The sequence below is a fragment of the Thamnophis sirtalis genome, unplaced genomic scaffold (genome assembly GCF_051295495.1).
Source record: "Thamnophis sirtalis isolate CommonGarterSnake01/CBP01778 unplaced genomic scaffold, rThaSir2_p1.2 scaffold_9, whole genome shotgun sequence".
Taxonomy (NCBI): Eukaryota; Metazoa; Chordata; class Lepidosauria; order Squamata; family Natricidae; genus Thamnophis; species Thamnophis sirtalis.
Window position 1 is genome coordinate 20919794 of NW_028261389.1, and position 16657 is coordinate 20936450.

A 16657-nucleotide genomic window follows, 5' to 3' on the forward strand; every position below is an offset into this window, starting at 1 on the left:
TTTGCATTAGTTTTCATTTTTGTTTTGTTAATAACATCGTTTAAAAAATATTGGTGGTGGATTATGCCTCATCAGTTGAACCAAAAGAACTTTTGCCACCTTTCTTCTGAATTCTTCATGAAAATGTTTTTCCTCAGAATGCAATTTTGTACAAGGATGGACTTCCTGTGCTGCTGTGACAAAGATAGCAAGACCACTTTACCAACAGTACCCTGTACTGAGGAGTGTTCTGGCCCAATAATTCATTTGGGTCTGGTGGGTGTCCTGATGCTCTGATGACCTGGCAGACATTGTCATCTGCTCTACAGCACATAAATGGCTGACATTTTGAGGAATCATTATTCCTTATGCCTTAATACGCTTAGTCTTTAATGTGCCACAAGACTCTTATCTCATAGTGTAGATGCCACATTAAGATCTTAAAGTAGAGTTATTTAAGGAGAAAACCTAAAAATCCTCTCATTTTAATATTTTGTATGTTTTTAAAAAGTAGCAAATTGATGAATAAATGGCAAATGTATGGAAAAAAGGCACTCAACTGATGGACTGTTTCTGTAAAAATAGTAATGGCTCACATGCAGAATCTGAGTTTCCTGCTGTCTCTTGAGAGCCACAAATAATTTAGCTCATTCAACCTGGTTGTAGAATTCCAGTCCTCCTCACCTGACCATTTGACTCTTATTTCAATATTGGGGATTGAACATTTTATAAAATTCAACCCAAAACATCCTAACCCCATAGACAGAAAGTCCTTGTGTTACACACAGGTAATGCTTCTTCTTAAGGAAGCCTACCTTGGGATGAAACTCTTAAAATAGCCAACTCTTAAAATAGGTGGATGGTAATAAGCTGGAGAAGTCTGGCATCAATTGTAGGCACAGAGAATGGCATTTATTTATTCCAGTTTTCATATTCCAATTTTCTGCCAACATTAAAAAGGTGGTGGATATTCATATTCCCAACTGATCTCTTATCTCCCCACTGAGATTTTCAACATGAAAGTTTTTTTTTCCTGGCAATTCCTTTACTCTGCTTTGCTTCTGAAACTGTCTGCAGCACCAATTACATTTTTTTAACCTCCTGCAGTTAAAATCAAGGAAACTGGAGTAAGTCACTAGGACTGAGCTTGAGTTGCAGGAGACTTGACTGACCTTGTTACTCAGATTCTAATTTCCCTGAATTTATGTAAAATATAGGCATTGGGCCTGCAGCTTTAGAGAATGGATAGAAGAACTGCTTCCACATGAGAAATATTCTATGCTGCTGCTGAATCCAATTGCTGTGCTCTGCAGCAAGTATAATATTCTGTGCATTTTTGTTCATTTTACATTGCACAAGCTAAATATGTATTGGAGGTTTTCTTCAGCCAAAAGAAAGGATACAAGGACTTCAATTTTGTACGGATTTTCTCTGCCCCCCTATTCCTTTGGCATGCTTTGACTCTGTTAATCCAATTTAATTTCAACAAACCTCATGCTATACAAGACCATCTTCCTCCAATTGCTTCAGTAAATAAATGAGATTTGATCCACTAAATAATAAACCTTCTTTACATGGGCTGGCCTGATGCAGGATTAGCATCATTCCACTGTCCTCCTAATTCACTGTCAGTCTTAAGGAGATCTTCTGCAACTGAACCAATTAATTCTGAGTCCAACCCTGTAACGTCTCCTGGAGAGGGGAAAACTTCATCCTATTTTTCCATTCCCCAGGTTGTCCTCCATTTTGTGACACCTTTCTACCATTCCCTCAACTTCTACAATATATATTTGCTATTTCTTCTTCCTTGGGCAGTCCTCCCCACTTTTACTGCAAAACAAGGATGGTGACAAGACCACCAAGTTTTGCATTCCCCCATTAGCCATCTGGAGGGTCCTTTCATGAAGTTTCTGATTCATCAGCACTAAAGACACATGTAGAGTAGCATGACTGAAATTCTGGGTCCAGAGGTAGAATCTGACGCTGGTGGAAATGCCCTTACAGGCACCCCAAAGGTCTGCTTTGGAGGAGAGAAACTATGCAGTTCATTCATTTATATGGTAGAAGGACTGGATTAAAGCCAACTGATGGCCTAAGCCCTTGACCCCTCCACTGCTTAACTGACACATTAAGGCTCAATACTGAAAACTAAAGTCAGATGCAACCATGAAAGAATTAAGAGCATGATAGCTGGGAGCAGTGGTGAGATTCAAATAATTTAGCAACTGGTTCTCTGCCCTAATGACCAGTTGGGTAGGTGTGGCTCAGTAGCCATGTGACTGTGTGGGTGTGGCCAACTGAATGTCACTCAGGTTGATGGGCGATTTCCCTTAGCTGTTACAATGTAATAAGGGTTAACTGGAGTGGCAATTTCTGTAAGCAGGGCAATAAAGATTAGGCTAGAAACAACACCAGAATGTTTCCTTCCTGCCTTCCTTACAGAATTAGCTTGTAAAGTGGGGAAAAAACAAAAGGAGATTTCTTCCAACAACCGGTTCTCCAAACTGCTTAGAAAGTTAATAACCGGTTCTCCCGGGTAGGTGTGAACTGGCTGAATCCCACCACTGGCTGGGAGGGAAAAATGATGTGGTGCCCCCTTCTCTTGGTTCCCTAAAAGCATGTGCTTAATGGTTAATCCAAGGCTGAGTGGTAGACCCACACATTGTAACCACATGGTTTATCTGCACATGTAGCTACGATGAAAAGAGACATCAAGAAGGTGTTGCTACCTGGATTAAATACTTCAGAATATAGTTGGAAAGACTGTTTATGTGCTATCTGTGCTTTCTTTTTGTCTTTAAAGGAAAGGATACTTCCGTAGTGGTAGTTTTATTTTATGTCACGAGGTACTAAAAATAGAAGTGTGGTTCATCTATTTTGGCAAATCCATCCTCCAATGTTACGCTACTATTTTCCTCTCAAGTTCATTATTATATGCAATTAGTATGTGTGTCTTCTCCATTGTCTTGTTTATCCTCTCTATACCAATCTCCATAAGGACTAATCAGATCACAGGGTTTTTGTTTTTTTCTGGATCGTAAGTTGTTATTTTCGTTACCTTAGCTGTCTCCAGTTCTTTAGCATGGATATTTAATAGGAGGACTCAGGTATAAATAAGCGGGGAAATAGTAATAAATAAGGAGAAGAGAGGAAGCAGGTGAAAAGTATGTATGTGTAGGGGCAAGCTCGGTGGGCAAAGTCAAACTGATGGCCACAAAGGTGTGTTGAAATTCCATCCATTTTTAATGGGTGACACACGGACAAACTAGCAAATCTTCAATCACAACATTTCGGCTGCCAGTTTGACTTATTTAACCACACCTTACAATACCCCTGTGGGGGAATTATCAAATCACAATCAAAAGTGTTGGTTTTTATGAGGAATGGAATTCCTTTCTCTCCCTTCAATGCCTTCGGGTTTACACGTTTTCTCATCTTTGTTTATTTATTGAATTTATTTGCCACCCATCTCATAGCAAACAATTCTGGGCGGCAAATAGAAGGCTCAGAAAATCAGGTAGTTTATGATAACCGCACGGATATCTGTGCTTGGTGCACATGGACATAAGGAGGAGCACCATGTATTACAATCCTTATTATTACCATCCCTTCAGAATTCCCCTATCACTGCAATGGCTTTTACCCACATGATTGTGATTAACAAAACAATGGCATAACAACAACGACAATCTCTGCCCAAACTCCTCCTGCACAGCCAACTTGATGATCAAACAACCACAAAGCCCACATTCCCACCTCTTACCACCCACAATGGCTTCTATCCACTATCAGATGGTTCTTGATGTACCAAGGCAAGGCGAGATCAGAGGCAGAACCAAATCCAGACCATGAAACGTGCAGCCTCCAAACAGGCTTTTCCTCATCCATGCATAAGTCTTGACATCTTTTGTTGCAATCACAGTGAGGAGAATTTGGTAGAAGATCACATGAGAACGCCAGGGTTACTTTTCTTTCTTTCTTTCTTTCTTTCTCTCTCTCTCTTTTTGAAAAAAAAAAGGTGGGATGGAGGGGGAGTTATAATGCATCACAGCATTTCAGTTAGACTTTCTCTTGCATTTCTGCCAACAGTTCAGCCTTGTCAATTAAGCCTGGCTGTAAGGCAGAGGGAAGTTGAAACAGCATTGTCAAAGCATCCACTCAAAGATCCTCACTTGAAGTTTTGTTCTGTAAGAATCTTGGCTGATTTTTTTTTAAAAGTTTAACAAATAAAGGGAAACCTGCCTTAATCTTCTGGTTCATTCCTCTTTGATGGAACAGGCAAGGTTTAAAAAAAATAAAAAATATCCATGTGTGAGCAGAGGGATTCTGAAGATGGCCTTGAGAAGGTTAGGTTTTAGAGAGGTAACTGAAGAGGTTCATTTATTTACTGTTTATGTTTCCCCAACACAGTGTGTTTTTTCTTTTCGTTACTCCTTGTAAAAGTACCTTATGCACCAAGATACCCTTTTCCCTTCCCTATCATATCACAGACAACTGGCGGCAGACAGATGCAACAATATGTTCACTTGATGTTTGAAGTGGGATGCTGAAGATTTTTTTTTTAAGGAGCTGAGTGGAAGAGCAATGTTGCAGAAAAGCTATTCCTTTCTCCAGGAAAAATAACAAGAACAATACAAAGCTGTAGAGAAGATGTAGGAGCCTCATTGGACTCCACTCTACCATGGCACTGGCAACTGTTTGAGATCTATATATAATATATGTTTATGTATATTCATTTATATTTATATATGTATAATATGTATATTTATAGGCTTGTTTGTACTTGTCTTAGCACACTGTCCCATTCTCAGGTCTCGATTTGGGGCAATTGGTCCTGGGGACAGGTTGAACAGAAGGGGCCAAGGTACAGAAGAAGCCAGAGATCAAAGTAAGACCTAGGCCTCCCCATGCACAAAACATGGACCAGCCGTAGCCATGACTGATGTCATCAGGGAGTCCATACAGGTACCGGGGATATCGGGAGAGCTCAAAGTTGATTCCGGCTACACATGTGCACAGTGAAATTATGCAGAAGGTTCCTGGAAAAGAAGAAGAAAAAGACAAAAGACAAAGAGGAGAAAAAAAACAGAAAGAATGGGTTAGAATTATCACAATAACTCTTTGCCCACTACCTAAAAAGAAAGCAGTTGGAGAAAGAACAGGAGAATCAGCGATGGATGACTCAGGAATTCTAGAATGCCACTTAGTTTATTTTAAAAAATATTTTATTCTATCTTCAGTTTCCAAGGCAATTGCATAAACTTACAATATACAACTAATAATTAAAACAGTAAGTGTCCAAGATAATGGCCCTTGGGATATGATTTTATAGGGCAATGGATTGATTGGAAACACCCACTCACTCCCACTACAACAGCTACTAACAACCTTTGTTAAAAATGTGGTATTCCAGACAAACATTTAGAACTTCTAATCAAATACAGTGATCATAATTTAGAAGGGACCCCCCTCCCTCCAAATCCAGTGGATCTAAACTCCCCTCCATACGCCTTTGGAAGACTTCATATTTGGAGTATATTTAGGTTTGCAGGGAATATAATATCCATGGCACTTTCATCTTGAACATGTCAACCTTCTGATAAAGCTCTTCTTTGTCGAAGAGAGGCTAACAATACTCTGATAGCTACTCAAAAACCTATGACACTAAACATTACTCTGGAAACATCATAAGAGTATGTTGGAAGGCTGCAATAGCAAACAATTTATTGTCCATGTGCTCATTAGGAGTTGAATGCTGCTCAAGAGAAACTTTCTGCTACCTTTGCTGAACAGCTGAATTCCCCAAAACTCATATTTGCTACAATGAATAAATGTGACATGAATCCTTTATGTCACACTTATGGATCCATCTGAGAAGCTTAATGAGAACTGTAAAAAGCATGGTAGAGGCTAAACTGGTAGCTCACTTTATTAGCTATTTACAGTAGATCTTATTATATTCAGGACAGTATCATACATTTGTATGGTTCATACAAGAATACTGTATTTACCGGCATGTAAGATGACTTTTAACCCCCCCCCCCAAATATTTCAAAAATTAGGGGTCGTCTTATATGGCAGGTACACCAAAAAACCAAAACAAAAGAAAAAGCAATGCCGTGAAGCAAAAAGCCGTACCGCCACCAGTGCAGATGCTGGCCTTTCAATCGATAACCTCAGTGCTCCTCGCCTAGGCACATGGATGGATGAGTGCTGGGATGGCTTAGTAAGGTCTGGCTGGAGGTCTGGAAGAGGAAGGCGCTGAGCTCAAACTTTGAAAGCCCAGCAGCGCAGAGGCTTTCAGCCAGCTCGTGGGCACCTGAAAGTAGGGGGTCGTCTTATACACTCAGTCGCCCTATACGGTGGAATATACGGTACAACCTCAGTGTTATTTGCTTCATCCTACTGTAATGTACTGATACAATAATGGTCCTTCAAATCACTTGACCTTAGGATTATTTGAGTTCAATGCGTACTTTCTGCAACCAACATCAATATTACCTCTGCAGATTTGTGATGATGGGAATTGGTCCTTGGAGAACATTAGGTAAAAGTAAAGGTTCCCCTCAAACATATGTGCTAGTCGTTCCCAACTCTAGGGGGTGGTGCTCATCTCCATTTCAAAGCTGAAGAGCCAGCACTGTCTGAAGACATCTCTGTGGTCATGTGGCTGGCATGACTAAATGCCGAAGGCACACAGAATGCTGTTACCTTCCCACCAAAGGTGGTTCTTATTTTTCTACTTGCATGTTCACATGTTTTTGAACTGCTAGGTTGGCAGAAGCTGGGACAAGTAACGGGAGCTCACTCCAATACGCAGCGCTAGGGATTCGAACTACTGAACTGCTGACCTTTCTGATTGACAAACTCAGTGTCTTAGCCACTGAGCCACTGTCCCTCAGAGAACATTAGGTTACAAGTAGTAAGTTTTGCAGTATGCAGTATTTATTTTTTCCCAGAAATGAAAGAGTTATCTTTATTTGTTAAACAGCTTTCAACTGCTGGAAAATGACTCTATTTCTGCCCCAAATAAATGGAAAGAGTGAATAAAATTATGTTGAGAAATTCCATCATCATTCAAAGCCAAATAAATTGAAAGCATTATTTCAATCGACAGAGGTTGGATTAAATCACCTAATTCCATTCCCATTCCAAATTCTGAATATGTACAGTGCTATTTGATTATTATTATTATTTTTTGCTTTCCTGCTTGATATGTAGCAAAGATGAACAATATCAAAATGATACAATAGAAAGCAGATAAGGAACAGATAGCCCATACTTTCTGCCCATTGTTTGGAGGGGTTAATGGATATTCTGAATAGCTAGCTATTATTTCCATGCAATTCCAATCAACAATCAGTCAATAGTAGGAGAACTTCATTTAATTTTTACTTGTGACCCACCATGAAATATGAGTCAATAAAATGTGCTTCATATTTCAGATCTCATTAGGAAAGAAGATGTTTGCATTAGTAATTAAAATCTCTGGTTCCAGGTTCTACTGGGGGAGTTAAATGAAGGTTCTCTTAGGATAAATCGACTTTACTTTCTACCTTGATTGGATTGTGATTATGATCCTATATGAGTATGATAGCTCTTTCTTTCCACTTCAGTGGAGATAGAAATACATTTCTGGTACAGCAGGAGGCTTTGGAAGTTGAGCCTTCATACATCATTGCTGCCATACTACCAGATCATCGGTATGGGATATGAGCCATGGTGGCACAGTGGTTAGAGTGCAGTACTGCAAGCTACTTCAGCTGAATCTCACCAGGCTCAAGGTTGACTAAGCTTTCCATCATTCTGAAGTGGGTAAAATGAGGACCCAGATTGTTGGAGGCAATATGCTGACTCTGTAAAGCACTATGAAGTGGTATATACCGGTAAGTCTAAGTGCTATTGCTATTATATTCCTTTCCTTTTAAAATTGTACTTCAGAACAGACACTGTGGTTCAATGACATTGAATTTATGTGACTTCACTGCATTGCAAATGGGGAAGAATCCAAAATGATGCTCTGTGAACCAAATAGGGAAGCACAGCAAGCCAATGCATTCTGTTGGTTGAAATCTCCTCAGGGGAGATTCAGGGGACATTCCTAAACAGTTCACTTGATTCCTCACATGGGGTCCACGTATTACCATCCCAGCCTGAATCCTAGCCCAGTGGCTTTTGCTGACTTTCAGATTTTTGATTAAAAATAGACATAATGTTTGCATTTTCATACTTCGATATTCCTATTTGGGGATTGTTCCTTTTTCCCCTTTTTGCTCCCTTTCCCCCCTCTTTTTTCTTTTTTCTTTTCTAATTGGAACCAGTTGGATAAGGGCATACAAGAGATTAAAGATTTTTACCTTTTTGGTTTTTTATATTATTGTATATTTTTCTGTTTTCTCTTTTTGGCTTTTTTGTGTTGTCTCTTAACTCCTGTTTATTGTTCTATTTTTGACCTCCCCATAGTCACTTGGGATTATAATCCCACTTCACATTAGGCGGATTAAAACACAAAAAAAAAACCAAACTTTGAAGATGAGTAAAAAAAAAAGGAGCTGTTGGCTCTGCAACAACAACCCCCTCCTCTTCACCTGCAGGAGGACAAAGATCAATACAGATGATGCTTCAACAGGAAAAAGAGAAGGGAGTCACATTAGAGCTGATTATGCAAGGAACACAAAAACTACAAGTAAGGACAGAGAGTATTGAAAAGAGAACAGAAACCATTGAAAAAAGAACAGAGAACATGGAAAAGAGAATTAAGACGATAGAACAACAAACAGAAAATATAGAACAAAAGACAGGTTATTCAGAGGAAAAAATTGAAAATATTCAACAATTGATGATAGCAATAGCAATAGCAGTAGACTTATATACCGCTTCATAGGGCTTTCAGCCCTCTCTAAGCGGTTTACAGAGAGTCAGCATATTGCCCCCAACAATCCGGGTCCTCATTTTACCCACCTCGGAAGGATGGAAGGCTGAGTCAACCCTGAGCCGGTGAGATTTGAACCGCTGAACTGCTGATCTAGCAGTAGCCTGCAGTGCTGCATTTAACCACTGCGCCACCTCGGCTCTCTCTGATGAAATATGAGGAGAGATTACAAAAAATTGAAGAAAAGGATGAACAAAGAGGGAAGAAAATTGAGGACATTAATAAGCAGATTGAGTACGGTGGAAAAAAGATAACAGCAGAATATTGGGATGGGAGATGGATCGGTCAGAGAACCACAGGAACCGAGATCAACTAGAGCTATATACCCTTCTTATAAAATATAAACATGGAAGAGAAAAAAATGATTACAATCAATATAAATGGACTTAACTCAGCAATTAAAAGAAGAAGAATATTTCACAAATTAGAAAAATTAAAATTGGACATAATCTGTCTACAAGAAGTACATATTCAAAAACAATATGAAAACTTACTGGCGCAGCCAAAACTTAGGAAAATATTTACTGCATTGGCAAGCTGTAAGAAAAGAGGAGTGATCTTTTACATTAAAGATACAATTCCAGCGAAACCAATTTATACAGATGAAGATGGAAGAATGCTGATGGTGGAAATTATGGACAACACTAAGAAAATACTTTTAATTGCAATTTATGCTCCTAACGATAAAAAAGATGAATTCTATAGAAAACGACACAGGAAAATAATTGAGTTGGACTATGCTGATATTTGTATGATGGGAGATTTTAATGGAATTGTAAATCAGAATATGGATTATAAAACACAAAAAATAACAAAGCTAATTGGAAAACCACTCCCCAAATCCTTTTTTAAAATGATAGACGAAATAAATCTAAAAGATGTCTGGAGAGAAAGAAATCCCAAAAAACGCCAATATACTTTCTATTCAAATAGATATTTATCATGTTCCAGAATTGACATGATGTGGGCACAACGGAGTTGACTTGTAATGTACAGGAAATTGAGATTGAAACAAGTACCTGGGCAGATCACAATCCAATTACAATTAAATGGAAAGGACAAAGGAAAAGATCTAGATGGACATTAAATAACACTATATTAAAAGAGAAGGATTTTGTACAGAAAATGGAAAAAGAACTGGCCTTCTTTTTCAAAGAAAACAGAAAAGAAGATACATTGATGCAGAACCTTTGGGATACAACGAAGGCCTATATCAGAGGCTTGATAATAGACTATACAAGAAAGAGAAATATAAAGAAAAGACACATTTTTAAAGGTCTAGAGAATGACTATAAAACTCTTGAAAAAGAGTTACAGAAATCCCCACCAAAAAAGGACATTAAAATAAAAATGGACATAAATACGAACAAAATGGACCTGCTGGAAAAGGAGGAACTAGCACAAAAAATTAGAGGTGCTAAACAGAACTACTTTGAAAATGGAAACAAACCAGGTAGATGGTTGGCGTATAAATTGAAAAAAGAGAGAGAATCAAAAAAATATTGCAATTAAGAGATGATCAAAGGCAAATTTGTTATGGAAATACAGAGAAGAAGAAAATTATACAAGACTACTATGGTAAGCTGTATGAACAAGAGAATATAGATGAGGGAGGAGTTAAACAATACTTACAAGAAGCTAACCTTCCCCAGATACCTGAAGAAATTGAGATAATATTAGAAGGCAAAATAACCATGATGGAGTTAACCGAAGCACTTAAAAAAACAAAACAATGGAAAGGCCCCAGGCCCAGATGGGTTGCCAGTGGAATTTTACAAGACACTCCAGGAATCATTGTCTCTTCCACTATTAGAAGTTATGAACAAGGTGATGTCAGAGAGCAGAATGCCCAAATCATGGTCAGAAGCAAATATTACACTTCTGCCAAAAAAGGAGGCTGATCTATCACAAATTAAGAACTATAGACCCATCTCCTTGTTAAACTCAAGACTATAAATTATTTGCTTCAATATTAGCAGAAAGATTCAAAAAATACTTAATAGTTTTATCCACCCTGATCAAAATGGGTTTCTACCAAAGAGACAAATTAAAGATAATATGAGAATAATCCTGGACATTTTGGAGTATTATGAGGCCCACCTGAAAAACAAATGGCGTTGATGTTTTTAGACACACAGAAAGCATTTGATAATGTGAATTGGTGATTTATGTTTTTACAACTGGAACAGATGAATTTTGGTAAGAAATGTATCCAAGCCATACAAACCATATACTACAAACAAACAGCAAAGATAATGATAAATGGAAACCTGACAGATTCTATTGAAATAAAGAAAGGTATGAGACAAGGTTGCCCACTATCACTTCTACTTTTTGTTTTAACATTAGTAGTTTTAAATAGAAAGATTAGAGAAGATAAAGAAATAAAAGGAATGAAAATCAAAAAAGAAGAATATAAACTACAAGCATTTGCAGATGACCTGGTTTTTATCCTTGAGGACCCATTAGAAATGGCACCTAAATTGATAGAAAGAATAGAGGAATATGGAAAAGTAGCAGGTTTGAAACAAAGATTCTGACAAAGAATATATCATCAAGACAAAAGGAAGAATTGGCGGAAGCCTTGGAGATTCAAGTCACAAATAAGGTCAAATATTTGGGGATATACTTAACTGCAAGATGCAGCACACTTAAAGAGAATAACTATCATAAACTTAAGCAGTAGATTGCGACTGACTTGATGAAATGGGAAAACCTACAACTATCAATGATAGGGACAGTATCTACAATCAAAATGAACATCTTACCCAGAATCTTATATTTGTTCCAGACAATTCCAATTAGATTAGGGAAAGACTACTTCGATGAATTAAATAAAATAGTGCTGAAGTTTATTTGGCAAGGAAAAAAAGCAAGAATAAAACTAAAATTGTTATAAAATGCTAGAATAATAGGAGGATTGGGCTTACCTAACTGGGAATTATATTATCAGGCAACAAGTTTGATGTGGGTTAAGGAGAGGATAATACTAAGGAATTCTAGATTATTGACTGTAGAAGGACATGACTTACTGTTGGGATGACATGCTTTTTTATGGTATAAGGGAACTAAAACACGGTTATTTTAGAAGACACTATTTACGGGAGGCTTTGTTTCTGAATTGGGAGAAGGTCAGAAGGCAACATTATTTAAAAATTCCAGTCTGGCTATCAACTATTGAAGCTTTTTCATATCCAATAATATACAAAAAGAAACAAAAAGTTAGATATGGTGAAATATTGAATACAGAGGGTGGACTTAAATCTATGCAAGAGTTGAAACAGGAAGGAATAGGAATGAATTGGTTTTCATATGTGCAAATACAATCTAGATATGACAAAGACTGTAAAACGGAAGGTTTCTATGATAAAATGACTGAATTAGACAAACTTTTGACAGGTACTGATGAAAAAGTAATTAAAAAATTATATGGACACTTACTAGAGGTAAGTTGATGATGGTTTTATGTTTTATGTCTTGTTTGTCTCTGTCTACAAATAAAAAAACTTTTATAAAAAAAATGAATAATTCGATTAACTAGGTAAAGCTGGTGCTTAATTGCAGCCAGGAAGGTTCCCTGAGCACAGATGATTCAGCGCTTTCCAAGATAACCGCAAGCACAACCTCTACTGCCTTCTTTTCTATTTTTTTTTTCTTGGTATAAAAATCTAAGTGTTTAAATATGGAATAGGAATCCTGCAGAGATTGTTGAAATTTAATTTGTCTGTTAGCCGTAGCCATGTGGCCCAATGAGAATTAGGTCTGGGGAATTTCAAGTCCTCCTTCATCTCATTGGTTGACTTTAGGATCACTTACTCTCTCAATCCAAACTATTTCATAGTTAGCACCCACCTGTCTCCTAGAAGAATGAAATATTCTAGGAAATATTGAAAAGGCAGAATATTATATTTCCCTGGATGAGAAATATATATTTTCTATTTCTATAGAAAATTTTGTTATAAAAAATTGTTTTAGGCAGGAAGCAGATTCACTCTTATAGTCCCCACCCATCTCATTAGCCCACAGCAGATATCTGCACTTAAGAAATAAAGTGATGGCTAGGTCTATTCATAAGCTAATGGCCTCACCCAAGATCCAACAAAAGTAGGATTAGTCCTCTACCCATCTAGCAACAGAACTCACCACATGGCACCTGCAGAGATTACATCACCCAGCAAGATTAAACCAAGCTTGGGACTCAAGACACTACAAAGTTACCCCTGCATGGCCCCATGGTAGTCTGACAACCAATCAGAATACATTTCTTACACAGGAACAGGAAGCTCCAAGGCGGGGCCCAAGAAAGGGTATAAAGCTATCTCTTTCTTCCATCCATGTGGGGTATTTTGCCCAGGATCTCAAACCATGTGGTCCTGTCCATCATTCAAGCATCTTTCCAAGCACTATCCATGTTTTCAGTGTCTTTTCCCCCCACTTGAAACTGAACCCAGATGGACATTTCTTCCAATATAGGGTTTGTGGAGAGAAAAGGAAATGAAGGAAGAAATCTTGTTTGTTGTGTTGAAGTTCCCATATTTGTTTATCTCTCCATCCATTGACCCTTCTATCAATCTTAGAGACGCTACTTGGTTAAAATTCAACTTAGCCAAAGATCTTGTTCCCATGTGGCAAAGTGTATACAGTGCACTATACTTTAAAATAAAAATGTTATGATACATACAAACATTTGGACAAAGTTCTGTCATGTCTATCCATCCACCTACCTATCTACCTCTTATGAAATGTGTATGTATGTAGGTTATTCCCGCCAGTTTTTATTTATATCACTGAGACAAATCAGGAAAACAAAAAAAGTGGATCTGACCCAAGAAACACAGTCTCCTTTTTAGTGTCTTAAATTATTCCATTGCCTTATCACAGGGGTGTCAAACACAATTTCATTGAGGGCAGCATCATTCATTGAGGGGCAGGCCGGGCGTGGTCAGCTCAACATCAATCATGTCGGGGGCGCCTGTGGCAGCCTGAGCCAGTGGAAACGGGCTCCTGAGCTTCGTTTTTGGCTGCGATGGCTTCTTGCAACTCTCTGCCAGGGTAAACGGAGCTTGGGAGGGCAGCATGCAGCCCTCACAAACTCTGTTTTTGGCTGCAATGCAGGGGTGGGTTTCAACCGGTCCACAGCAGTCCGTGCGGACCGGTTGGTCGGTGAACCCAGAAATAAGTAACTTCCGGGAACGCCGAAGGGCCCACCTGCCGGCCTGCGCTCCTTACCGGTCTTTGAAGGTTTCTGCGCTTCCACGCAGGCGCATGGCACATACAGCGCCTGTGCAATTCTCCGCTAGCAGCTGGAGCATCGCGCAGGCGCTAAGACGCATGCGTGAACTGCACGCGTGCACAAGGACGCCGCCCCCCCCGTTCCAACGGTACCGGTTGGAAGGGGATGAGCAACCCACCACTGCTGCAATGGCATCCTGCAACCCTCTCCCAGTGAAGACAGAGCTCATGAGGGCAGCATGTGGCCCTTCATGAGCCCCGCTTCTGCTAGCAGAGGCACCGGGGCCCAGTCCTTTGTTGTTTCCAGGGTGTCCCTGCGGGTCAGATCTAAGCACCCCGTGGGCCGGCTCTGGCTCTTGGGCATTGAGTTTGACACCCCTGCCTTATCAAATCATTGCAGAATGCGGCCCCGCTCTCTCCCTGCTCCATTGTGAGAAACCCCATTCTGCTGAAGCAGCTTTGCAGCAACCTCCTTCTGTGCATGAATTAAATGCCTCAGCAGCACGAGGCTCCTGAGAGCTCTTTATTATTTTGGCAGACACTTGCATAGAATATAAATGATTGTTTAATTGCACACTATAGCCTCATCATTGGCTAACAGACGGGCATGTGACAGACAAGGTTTAGTTTAAATCTGCCCTTATTTATTTATGAAACTGCTTTGGAAAGCGCAGGCAGACCGATTGGCTAATACAAGGCCGATGTGCTTTGTGAGATCATAAATCCTTCACACATTTTTACTGAAAAGCCAAAGCAAAGCAAACCGCTTCCCCACTGCTTTGGATCACCGTAGAGAACTGAGATCCTGTTAATATGCAGAATCTGGGCCAGTTCATGCAGGTTGCCAATTCAAAAGAACAGCTGCATTCCTCCTCAACTTTGGGCAGGCCAATAGCCACGCAGAGAAAACTCAGTATGAACTAGACTCTGGTCTGAGCTTCATCTGTTCTCTTTTTGGAGAAGCAGTTTTGGAAACAAATGCAATGCCAATGGCTGAAAGTGTCTCTGGCAATCCTCTGCCACAGGTTGGCACAAGCTGGTTTGGTACTTAGCAAACCAGGTTGGCACAAGCTCAGATTCGCCAATTGTAATTTGGCAGCTCCGTGGCCTTTTAAAGCGTGTCGGTGATTTCGGTGGGGATGAATGTCAATTCGGACTCCCTCTTCCTGCCTTTCTTGTGCTGCCTCCAACAGCAATATATTTTTTTCCTCCGCTGTTTTCCTCTGTTGCAGTCAATACCCCATTAAATGAGAGTAAGAAAGTAAATTTATGAACTCGGGTTAAAGGGCTATCTCCTCATCTTTTTATTGCTTAATTTGGCAGACAGAAATCCCCTTTTGCCTTTTTTTCCTTTAATTTAAATTACTGATTCGTAGAGATAAATTACGGGCCTGGATTCAGAAGATGGAGTAAACAAGGATTGTGTGTCTCTCTATTTCTGCAGGGAGCCATGGAGATGACCTTGAAAAACTAGCCAGAAACTATTCAGACAACAGCAGGTGCATTAGTATATTCTGGGCCAGGGTGAAAGAGCAGTAAGGCCAATGTAGAGTGCACAATGTGCTTATAACAAATGTGAAATAATTTGCTAGAATTGTGGGTGGAATGATTTCATTTTAAATGACCAGTTTCAAGAAGGACTGGTTAACTAGCTGAGAGATTAACTGATGACACAAGACACCCCAGTTAATTTGGAAGAGCTGGTCCAACATGATATGTTAATAGATAGCTATCGGCAGGGATGGGCTTCAAAAATTGCAGCAATGGGTTCCCTGCCCACTTGCTGGGGGGGGGGGGGCATAGCCATGATGGGCATGGCCTAGTCGGCCTCCTGCACCACAGTGGGGTGGGTGGGTGTTTCACCTTCCCCAGGCTTTGGAGGCTTTTCTTGAGCTTCTGGGAGGGTGAAAACTTCCTCCCCTGGGCTCCGGAGGACCTCAGGAGAAACAGTCCTGTTTCCAGCCTTCTGGAACTTCCAGGAGGCCCCTTTTCCCTCTCCTTGAGCCTCTGCAAGAGCCCTGAACCTACCTTGCATCCAATAAGGGCTGCATGGAGACTCCTGGGAGGGGGCGGGGTGGGATAGGAGGGGCGGGGTGGGCAGGGCCAGCCAAAGGTGGGATTTGGAAGTTCTCTAAACCAGCCATAACGTTAGCTACGGGTTCTCCCGAATCTGGGCGAACCCATAGCAGCCCACTCCTGGTTATTGGAAGAGTTGAAGTCTAGAAGGAATAGGAAGGAAACCTCTCTTCCCCCTGTGGTATTCCAGCCTATTTGCCTGGACCTCCTCAGAATCCAGTATTAGAGATCCAGTGAATTGGGGCAATCAAGGAAACATAGTTCCAGAAGAGAAGCAAGGAAGAAATCTCAGATTATGCATCCTCTGTTATGTTTAATATACTTGAAAAAATATCTTTTGTTGAATTAGACCCAATTTAAGATTATAAGAAACATAATACTCTTTAGTTACTATCTTATATCATTTTATGACAGAATGCCTTGCCATGTACAATTCTG

At 39.8% G+C, this 16657-nt stretch overlaps 1 protein-coding gene across 1 annotated transcript in view; it reads right to left on the bottom strand.

Annotated features, from left to right (window-relative positions):
- Positions 1–3203: 3203 nt before the first annotated feature.
- The window catches only part of TMEM178B (transmembrane protein 178B), a 355126-nt gene continuing 341672 nt past the window's right edge, over positions 3204–16657 (bottom strand). The window contains exon 4 of the mRNA XM_087723002.1: positions 3204–5018. Within this exon, the coding sequence (XP_087579128.1) occupies positions 4768–5018 (251 nt within the window). The 3' untranslated portion in view covers positions 3204–4767. The remainder of the gene's footprint in view (positions 5019–16657) is intronic.